Genomic DNA, 10,701 nt, shown 5'->3' with positions numbered 1-10,701 from the left:
GACAGCATATTAAAGTTTAATCTCTCATACAGTCTAAATTTTGCTGGGAAAACAATTTTGTTCATGACAAAATTTAAAAAAAGAGTTCCCAATAGCATCACAGTTTCCGTCTTAAGTCAGACGGATGATCTCAAATTTCTTGGGCACTCTATAAGGTCTGGGCCCCAATTCTGGAAACAGCTCCTCTTCTGTCTCAGCAGTGAGCTCCTGACCTGTGATGCCCGCCAGCTGCTTGTCTTTAGGACAATCTGCGTTGTAGGTCTTGACATAGTTTTCCACCGGCCAACCGCGGAACTCCTCTGGTTCACTGCACACCAGACCTGTGTGGGACACACTGGGGTGATGCTTCAGCCAGTAGATCAAGTAATGAATGTTGTAATCACAAATCCAGGGGTTGTCCTCCAGAGACAGTTTCCTCAGGAAGTACAGGTCCTCCAAAACGCCATATTGAAAATAGCGCAGGCTGTTGTTGGACAGGTCCAATTCTCCCAAGTACAGCAGGCCCATAAAGGCAGCTACAGAAAACAGAAAAAAGCAGTAATTAGATGGACACTCTCTTCAGATTTCATTCAAAACGTTTTTAATACCTATAAATGATAGTAAAACAATCTCATTACTTCATTGACTAAAATAAAAAATGACAAATTAAACCATATTGAATGTGTTATTAAATGTGAATTTCTGGTTATGTGTTGTTATATATAAAATAGATTTATTGTGATTTTATATATTTGATTTTATTTACATACTGTTGATAGTGCTTAGGCTTGAAAAAAGTTCCTTTAATTAGAGGATAGAACTGAATGGATTACACATCTTTTACATTGTAGTGAGCTCTATCTGCCAACTGTTGTCCAAGCTGTGTTCTCACTGCGATCTCTAAACTGACTGATGAACTAAACAGAAGCTAGACTGCAGTTCCTGATCCTGTAGTGTGACTGAATCAGTGTTATCATCTCTCTAGGGAACCATTAGATGACACACCCTGCTGGTCTGTTCATTAGAGCCCAACTGACTGCGATTAAGTGCATTTTTAGGCAGTTTAGAAAGACATAAGTGTCTTATAATTATAGCAGCATCAGCAAGTACTTCATTTTTATTTGTAATTCTCTGAATGGTGAGAGAAAAAGACAAATGGGAATTCTGTGTATAAACCTCAGAGGAAGCGTTTTTTTTGGGTAGATTTAACTGTAAAAAAAATAAATGCAGGCTGGGGAATACAGTGGTCAGTTGATTTAATATATGCCATTTGTAATGACTTTGAAATGGATTTGCTTTAAACCAAACAGTTGACTGTACAGTGTCTGACAGGATCTGGAAATAGAATTAAAGAAAGTCAGAGATCCAAGCCTTCTTAAAGACTTAAATCTTTACACTGAAGTTATTGCTTGGCTTTAAAATTGGAATTTTCAACCTTTACAGGTCAGCGACCCACCACCAACTCTCAGCCAACCCTAGGACCCCAAGTATACAGTATATATATCAAATCTATACTGTCTTGGTAACACTTTATAATAGCCATCATTATGATCATTTGCAAACGTTAATCTCCACAGATCCCACAACACTGGCATTAGCAGGCTATAACACACAAGTCCTTTTGTGTTTCATGGAAGAAAGATTACAGGAAATCCAAAGCTGCTAAATGTGTCTGCTCAGCAAGAAATAGCCTACAAATTTTTACAAGCAATTCTATTCGGTGAACCCCCTGCTCTGTTTGCTCTAATTGGTAAAGGCTTGAAAATTAACATGCTGATGTTTATATTGCTTTCTTCACAATAACAACTCTTGATAGCTGTGCTGCATAGTTGAGGAACACTTTGATTTCTCTCATGACTTCTTTACTTTCCAAAAAACCTCATAATTTTCTTAAATCCTTTCACCCACCCATTCTTTTGACAAATGATTGTTGGACATAAAAGCTCTTGATGTAGCTACCTGATGTAGAGGCCAGAGTCGATTCCTTCACTATTCACTCACAAAGAGAATGTGGCCTGTTTTCTAAATGCAACGGAAAGAAAAAAATAATGGCTTCTATAGTTAACCTTTCGTGATTCCCCAACTGGTGTCTTTTCATTCAGTGCTTGACAAGATGCTTTAAACTTTAATGTCAGACTTCTTTTCTTTTCTATTGAGACTTCCTTGTCACATATTGCTGTGCCAAACATCCATTTCCTGCATTTTGTACATCATCTTTGTACTTTCATTCCTCAACAGTCAAATAAGTATATGTCTTGAAGACAGGATTTGGTTGTGTACCACTGGCTTACCTGTGTCGATGTTTTCCAGACTGTTTCCGCTCAGGTTCAAGAGCTTTAGGTCTTTAACTTTTACAAACTCTTTTGATCTCAGCTGCTTGATGTTGTTTCTGGATAAATCCAATCTCACAATATCCAGCGGGATGTCAGCCGGCACAATTTTAAGGTCTACGGAAGAGAGAGTTGAATTACTGTAATTATGTAGGCCTATCGGAAAAGGTACCTTTATAATTAGCACAATTACATGTGTGATTGACAGTGCATTCTGCAACAAATGTTGCTTCGTTTTGAGTTATTTTGATTCCCCAGGGAATATTGTGTAGCACTTTGATGGGCTCTGTATTTCCAAATGATTTCCAGCAGGCTAGCCATACATGGAAACATCTGCCATGACAATTGTTGTAAGTTCTGTACAGTTGGTTCCTCGTTGGTGGTCTTCTAAAGTCATTTTCTCAGACACTTACTGATAATGACATTCAAACTAACTAGTATCTCTATTTGGATCTTAAATTGTACACAAAGCCAGTTGTGACAGCAATCGTTGTGAAGAAGCTCTCTATTTATTTTGGAAGATTCTGGGCACTCGAAAGCTCAACGCAACACTTTGGATGACTCCAGCAAACCGTGCCTGGATATATTTATTTATATCACAATGGAGAGAGCTGTTAAAACCGTACACATGGCACACGTTTGGCGGTAGCGCTCGAAACTCTGTGAGACATCACGTCTCTCATATTCGGAAATGTTACCGTGGGACTTGTCTGCTTGACATGTGCGAAAGCAATGCGGCATGCAGAACAGATACAGCTGCACTTCCTGCTTTGACCCACCAGAGCACCTGTTTTAAACCCCAGAGTGCCTTCAATGAGAGATCTTGCTCAGATTTTACATTCTGCTTTTGTTCTGCCACCTATATAAACACAGGTTTGATCCACAGTTAATACTAGAGTAGATTTTACACTATTTTACAGTGTCTCTGGAATCTGGAGGTTTCTGAATTGCACCCAAAGAAATGAACGTGCCGTTATTCTTGTAACTAATTCAGGGAAAAGCCTTCCCATAAACTGAGATCACTAAAACTTGGCTTTTCATCCCCTGCTCTTGCCATAAGATTCCTACATAGGCTTTCTGCGATTAATGCTGACAGAATAAATAGCCATTTATCCCTTAGGTCCCCGAACAGATAATGTAATGTTACAAAAGTGTGACTTTTTTTGTGTTTGACAGAGTGATTAAGGATGCCTCCTTCAGCTCCAGACTGCTGACTCACTATTTCTGACAAGTGGAGAAGTCCAAATCCCAGTGACTTCAAAATCTGATTTCATTTATTTCACATTGACTGTTTTCTATCACATGCGTTTTGCTTGCCTCATCTAACCCTGATGACTTGGTCTTTGGACTGGCCGTGTTTCTCGTGTTCTTATGGATGTCAGAGCATATTTATATAGTTTTTCAAAATAACGAACCTTACTTGACAAGATGGAGAACTCAAATTTTATGTACAGTAGATTGAAACTGAGGGTTCCAGAGAAGAGAAAAAATGTTGTACTTACAAAGAGTTCTTTCATAGTTAAAGGCAGAATCATATCTGTCTTTCTTGAGTGAAATTTGAATGACACTTTCTTTGTCATATCTTACAGCCATCTCTTCATCAGAAAAAAAACCCTCTTGTCCTAAGTTCTTTCCTAAAACACTATAAGATATGTATAAGACACTGTCTATAAGACACCAACACTGTCCTCGGATTCCCATGGAGATTTGCATGTATAGCTGTAGTAATGTGGTATTTCCTTTGCTTTTGGAAGATAATTTTTTTAGGGGACTGATTCACAAAGGGACCCTTTTTTATATGAATTTTGCCTTTGTTTTGCAAACAGCCTTTTGAAATATAATAATGAGATTCAAGATTCAGAAAATGTATGGTGTATTGATAACAGTCTGAATATGACATTAATGTCTCTAGAGAAAAGTCTGCAGATGTTGAAGCTGGAAAGATACTCATTCCCTTTCCGCTAGTTCTCTGCATCTTATATTTCATATTTCCAGACATTTGTTCCACTCTGCTGTGAATTAGAGTACCACATGCTGAGTCTGCAGAATATCTATCTATCTATCTATAGATAGATGTCATTTTCCCCTCAAACTGACACCATGTCTCAGCATACAGTGTATGCAGGTATTGTTTCTTAAACAATATAGATGAAAAGCTGCTTTACACAATTAAAAGGGAGTGTCTAGGGATTTAAGGAAAGCATTACTCATTGTGTGAGTGTTTATTGTGGAATAAATGACACTTTGCCCCAACTGGTACTGCAGAGAAACCACTTTAACATTACATATTACTGAAAAGAAACTGCACATTTTCGAGCTAACCCTGATCATCTTTCTGTCAGATTTAATTGTTTAATTGTATTTTATTTGGCAGCCTCCTTTTTTAAGTTTTGATTTGCTTTAGTAGGAATGCTAATCACTGAATAGAATACCTAGTGAAATCTCTTTCAGCCAATAGAATCAGTTTAGTGGATTAGCAATTGTTCGTGATACTTCTGCTGAGGTCACACAGTCAGTCAAATATTGCTCAATCTGTCTTGGTAACCCCTTGTTACTGGACACAACATAAACAGAAAATATTGTGTGCACCTTTATAGGTTTGCCAAGTCAATTGTTTTGCCAAGTCAATTGTGAATCATTGGATTTTCCTGAATAGGGTAATGTGTTCTGTTTCTTTACGACCACAACTTAATTCACTCCCACCTCTCCCCAAATGTCCCACTGCAAGAGAACCTAAGCAATAGCTTTCTCACCTCTGTTACTGCAGTCCAGACGGGGCACGGGGTGGACGTAGGTGTGGCATAGAGAGGTTGCATCAGACTTTTTTTGTGAAGCTGGTAGGGTCTGATTGCCCGGATGTGGGATCAATACGTTTTCCTGCTGAGGGGAGCACAGCAGCTCTGCATCCAGCTTCTTCAGTTGCCTCCCCGAGAATTCCCTCGGCTCAGCACACCATGCGTAATTGCCAATGTTACGGTTACTGGGCACTTGTATGAATCTGACCAGGCTATCCAGCTGGCATTCACACCTCCAGGGATTGTCATAGAGTCGCATATACTTGAGTTGCGGCATAGGGATCAGCATGCCTTCACTCGCCACACTCAGACGGTTGTGCTGCAGCAGTAAAGTGGTGAGTCTGCTCAGGCCGTTGAAGGCTCCCTCGTCTATGCGGGAGATTTCGTTCTGCTGGAGATCCAGACTCCTCAGGTTTCGGAAGTGACTGAAGGTGTTGTCTCGCAGCACCTGGATCTTGTTCCGTGCCAGCAGCAGGTGGTGAATGTCCTCCGGCCAGCCCAATAGTACGGCTGTCAGATGGCGCTCTTGGCAGTCAAAGAACTTTTCCCCATTGACTGTACTTTCCTTGCAGTCTTCAGCAAACCGCTTGATGGTATTTGACCGGTCTCGACTCCGCATTCGGCGTCCCTTTCCACCCTTTCGTGCCTCAGCTGCCCAGACCACCAGGCACAGCAGCAGACCGCAGAGCAGCCGCATGGCAAAAAGCAGCAGCTGGATTAACCAGTCAAGTAGAGTCTCAGCGTAACTTTGATAAACTGAGAGCTTGCTTTATTCAGACTGAGGGGGCACAGCTGCAGTCCCTGAGAAAAGGCAAACAAAATGTAAAGAGCTGCACTACCAAGAGCTGCGTTGGTAGAGGACATACACACAAATGAAAAGAACATTTGTCTTACCGTTAATTCATAACAAGTAAAACCTCGTAGGACAGTACTTATTTTTAAAGGAATGTTGAAGGTTTAATGCAAGTTAAGCTCAATCCACAGCACATACGTTTATGTTCCCTTCTAAAACACTTACAATGGAAATGTAGAGTTTTGTTGTCCAAAGGCTTTAAATGCCAAAATGTGAGGCTCATGTTTTTGCTAAAACACTTAAATGTATCTTTCCATTAAAAAACTACTGTTCAATGCAGATTAACTTTTAACTTTGTCATGTAAAGATGTCGTGGACAGCCTTTTGTAGACTGATTCTGGCTGTTTATCGTTGTTGAACGTATGCAGACAACAAGAAGAAAGAATTTAAACGTTTTAATTTAAAGACTATGGTACTAATTGAAATTTCTTTTTTTTTTGTGGTAATTGACATTTATGCCACAAATATTGCAGATTGAGTTCATCTATAAGCATTGAAACCTAGAACAGTTTAAGTTAGTTAAAACACACTGACATTGACAGAAAGGAAGTTTGGATCATTTGTACACACATATGTGTGCCAGTCCTATTACATCATCCCTTAAATCTGTTGTGCTGCTTTACAAATCCTCACCTGTGACAGACATTAACCAAGGAATTCATTATCTTTAGATATGTTGAATTCTTGATATTGATTGGTTGACAGATGTCCCAAGGTGTGATTTTTCTGCAGCAGCACTGCTGTGAAGTAGTTCCAGATTTGTTGACCTATCATCACTACCACTTTGCCACATTCTTTCCATGTTAGTAACAGTAGACCATAAAAAGTAGATTTACACATCTTGAAATAAATGCATTATATAGACAAACCCATTTGGTAACCGTGATACTGTTTAGTGTAGAATAAGCATTGAATTATTGAAATTAATGCACATTTGGCATCCACTTTGTGTCATGGCTGCATTTCCACCTTTGCTGAACCATTCACTGCACTAGCATTCATTGGTCCTCCTCACTAGCAGATATGAGTGAAAATCAATAATTCAGCAATGGATTTTGGGCCTTCTGGGCTTTCCCTGCCTTTCAAGAAACTGTAAAACAGGTTCCAGTCTGTAGTTACGTTGCTTTGCAGCTATTTTCACAGATGTATCATGCAATTAAATTGTTGAAATTGTATTAGCAGGACCTGTTGCATGTTCTCTCTTTCCAGTGATAAAACGGCATGCCAATGACATCATGTGAACATGCTTGTCCATTTTTTCAAATGTTTTTTCCCCTGCTTTTTCTTGTCACAGACTTGTAACACTTGTTGTTATGCCAATGGAAAAGATTCTATATCTATTTGCGCATATCATGCACCAGGACAATGCACTGATTTCAGTGATCCGAAAACAGTGTGATAACAATGAGCCTTGGGTACATTTATAAGTGATGTTTGAACCGCATGTTAATCCCAGGTATGTGAGCAGATCTGCCTGGGATATATAAACTCTTCTAATGGAGCGGACATTAACAGGAAGCAGTCAGCACTTCAGGTGAATGAACCAAGATAACGCAGTCCTTATGTGAGTCCCTGGCTGCCACGGCCTTGGTTTACTACAATAATAGAAAGAAAGAAAAAGCAAGAGATGGAAAACTTAAATGGGAAATGGAGCAGAACGCAGGTAATGTTCACTGTCCAACATGAAAGGGGGAGTGTGTATTTTCTTTTCAACTTCATTTATTTATTTATTCATTTATTTTTTATTTCCATGCCACCCAAATTCCAGGTCACCCAGGACATCCAAAAGATTGCTCCTGTGATTATTTCAGGTCCAAAGTGAAATCCTTTAGGTTAGAGACCTTGAGAAGAATTTACCCCCCTCCCACACCGTATATAGTGCCCAGTTATCAGCACAATGAGTGTGTATGTGTGTGAGAGAACAAGCTTACATGGCCAGCAGTGCTTAATTAAAACCATTTGAACTTCCTTCACAGGGAGGAATAATCTTTTTTTTCTTCTTTCGGAAGTGACTGAAGGTGTTGTCTCGCAGCACCTGGATCTTGTTCCGTGCCAGCAGCAGGTGGTGAATGTCCTCCGGCCAGCCCAATAGTACGGCTGTCAGATGGCGCTCTTGGCAGTCAAAGAACTTTTCCCCATTGACTGTACTTTCCTTGCAGTCTTCAGCAAACCGCTTGATGGTATTTGACCGGTCTCGACTCCGCATTCGGCGTCCCTTTCCACCCTTTCGTGCCTCAGCTGCCCAGACCACCAGGCACAGCAGCAGACCGCAGAGCAGCCGCATGGCAAAAAGCAGCAGCTGGATTAACCAGTCAAGTAGAGTCTCAGCGTAACTTTGATAAACTGAGAGCTTGCTTTATTCAGACTGAGGGGGCACAGCTGCAGTCCCTGAGAAAAGGCAAACAAAATGTAAAGAGCTGCACTACCAAGAGCTGCGTTGGTAGAGGACATACACACAAATGAAAAGAACATTTGTCTTACCGTTAATTCATAACAAGTAAAACCTCGTAGGACAGTACTTATTTTTAAAGGAATGTTGAAGGTTTAATGCAAGTTAAGCTCAATCCACAGCACATACGTTTATGTTCCCTTCTAAAACACTTACAATGGAAATGTAGAGTTTTGTTGTCCAAAGGCTTTAAATGCCAAAATGTGAGGCTCATGTTTTTGCTAAAACACTTAAATGTATCTTTCCATTAAAAAACTACTGTTCAATGCAGATTAACTTTTAACTTTGTCATGTAAAGATGTCGTGGACAGCCTTTTGTAGACTGATTCTGGCTGTTTATCGTTGTTGAACGTATGCAGACAACAAGAAGAAAGAATTTAAACGTTTTAATTTAAAGACTATGGTACTAATTGAAATTTCTTTTTTTTTTGTGGTAATTGACATTTATGCCACAAATATTGCAGATTGAGTTCATCTATAAGCATTGAAACCTAGAACAGTTTAAGTTAGTTAAAACACACTGACATTGACAGAAAGGAAGTTTGGATCATTTGTACACACATATGTGTGCCAGTCCTATTACATCATCCCTTAAATCTGTTGTGCTGCTTTACAAATCCTCACCTGTGACAGACATTAACCAAGGAATTCATTATCTTTAGATATGTTGAATTCTTGATATTGATTGGTTGACAGATGTCCCAAGGTGTGATTTTTCTGCAGCAGCACTGCTGTGAAGTAGTTCCAGATTTGTTGACCTATCATCACTACCACTTTGCCACATTCTTTCCATGTTAGTAACAGTAGACCATAAAAAGTAGATTTACACATCTTGAAATAAATGCATTATATAGACAAACCCATTTGGTAACCGTGATACTGTTTAGTGTAGAATAAGCATTGAATTATTGAAATTAATGCACATTTGGCATCCACTTTGTGTCATGGCTGCATTTCCACCTTTGCTGAACCATTCACTGCACTAGCATTCATTGGTCCTCCTCACTAGCAGATATGAGTGAAAATCAATAATTCAGCAATGGATTTTGGGCCTTCTGGGCTTTCCCTGCCTTTCAAGAAACTGTAAAACAGGTTCCAGTCTGTAGTTACGTTGCTTTGCAGCTATTTTCACAGATGTATCATGCAATTAAATTGTTGAAATTGTATTAGCAGGACCTGTTGCATGTTCTCTCTTTCCAGTGATAAAACGGCATGCCAATGACATCATGTGAACATGCTTGTCCATTTTTTCAAATGTTTTTTCCCCTGCTTTTTCTTGTCACAGACTTGTAACACTTGTTGTTATGCCAATGGAAAAGATTCTATATCTATTTGCGCATATCATGCACCAGGACAATGCACTGATTTCAGTGATCCGAAAACAGTGTGATAACAATGAGCCTTGGGTACATTTATAAGTGATGTTTGAACCGCATGTTAATCCCAGGTATGTGAGCAGATCTGCCTGGGATATATAAACTCTTCTAATGGAGCGGACATTAACAGGAAGCAGTCAGCACTTCAGGGGAATGAACCAAGATAACGCAGTCCTTATGTGAGTCCCTGGCTGCCACGGCCTTGGTTTACTACAATAATAGAAAGAAAGAAAAAGCAAGAGATGGAAAACTTCAATGGGAAATGGAGCAGAACGCAGGTAATGTTCACTATCCAACATGAAAGGGGGAGTGTGTATTTTCTTTTCAACTTCATTTATTTATTTATTCATTTATTTTTTATTTCCATGCCACCCAAATTCCAGGTCACCCAGGACATCCAAAAGATTGCTCCTGTGATTATTTCAGGTCCAAAGTGAAATCCTTTAGCTTAGAGACCTTGAGAAGAATTTACCCCCCTCCCACACCGTATAGACCCCAGTTATCAGCACAATGAGTGTGTATGTGTGTGAGAGAACAAGCTTACATGGCCAGCAGTGCTTAATTAAAACCATTTGAACTTCCTTCACAGGGAGGAATAATCTTTTTTTTTTTCTATCTGAATTAATTTTAACTCAACCCTAAAAAAATCAAGTGATACAATTATTAAACCTGTACTTTTAAGTGAAAAACCTTCTCAGCACATATATTTAAGCAGAGGATCCTTTGGACTCACATAGACAAAAAATCAATACTTTCCTATCCAGGCTTTTAAAAAAAGAAGAAAACCACAAACATGCATTTCAGAATAATCACACAGTCTTTCTCCTCACGTTTTTGCTACTTTCTTGAACCAGCATGTGAAGTTTGACAATATATCTTGAGTAGAGACACAATTGCTAAACAATTGCTTTTCACACAA

At 39.4% G+C, this 10,701-nt stretch overlaps 1 protein-coding gene across 1 annotated transcript; it reads right to left on the bottom strand.

Moving 5' to 3' along the window:
* Positions 1-5,875, bottom strand: LOC107557290 (leucine-rich repeat-containing protein 17-like). The gene is made up of 3 exons (XM_016240656.1): positions 5,063-5,875; positions 2,271-2,426; positions 1-515 (listed from the first exon to the last, which is right to left on the bottom strand). Exons 1-3 carry the CDS (start codon positions 5,799-5,801, stop codon positions 112-114), a joined length of 1,299 nt encoding a protein of 432 aa, XP_016096142.1. The 5' UTR covers positions 5,802-5,875; the 3' UTR covers positions 1-111.
* Positions 5,876-10,701: the final 4,826 nt, after the last annotated feature.

The sequence above is a fragment of the Sinocyclocheilus grahami genome, unplaced genomic scaffold (assembly GCF_001515645.1).
Source record: "Sinocyclocheilus grahami isolate Dianchi unplaced genomic scaffold, SAMN03320097.WGS_v1.1 scaffold597.1, whole genome shotgun sequence".
Classification (NCBI taxonomy): domain Eukaryota; kingdom Metazoa; phylum Chordata; class Actinopteri; order Cypriniformes; family Cyprinidae; genus Sinocyclocheilus; species Sinocyclocheilus grahami.
This window is presented reverse-complemented; position numbering and strand designations above follow the sequence as displayed.

Coding starts and splice junctions, on each gene's coding strand:
- LOC107557290 (XM_016240656.1), bottom strand. CDS start 5,801: ATGCGGCTGCTCTGCGGTCTGCTGCTGTGCCTGGTGGTCTGGGCAGCT. Junction 2,427..5,062: donor TCTGGACTGCAGTAACAGAG/GTGAGAAAGCTA, acceptor TCTCTTCCGTAG/ACCTTAAAATTGTGCCGGCT. Junction 516..2,270: donor TCTGGAAAACATCGACACAG/GTAAGCCAGTGG, acceptor TGTTTTCTGTAG/CTGCCTTTATGGGCCTGCTG.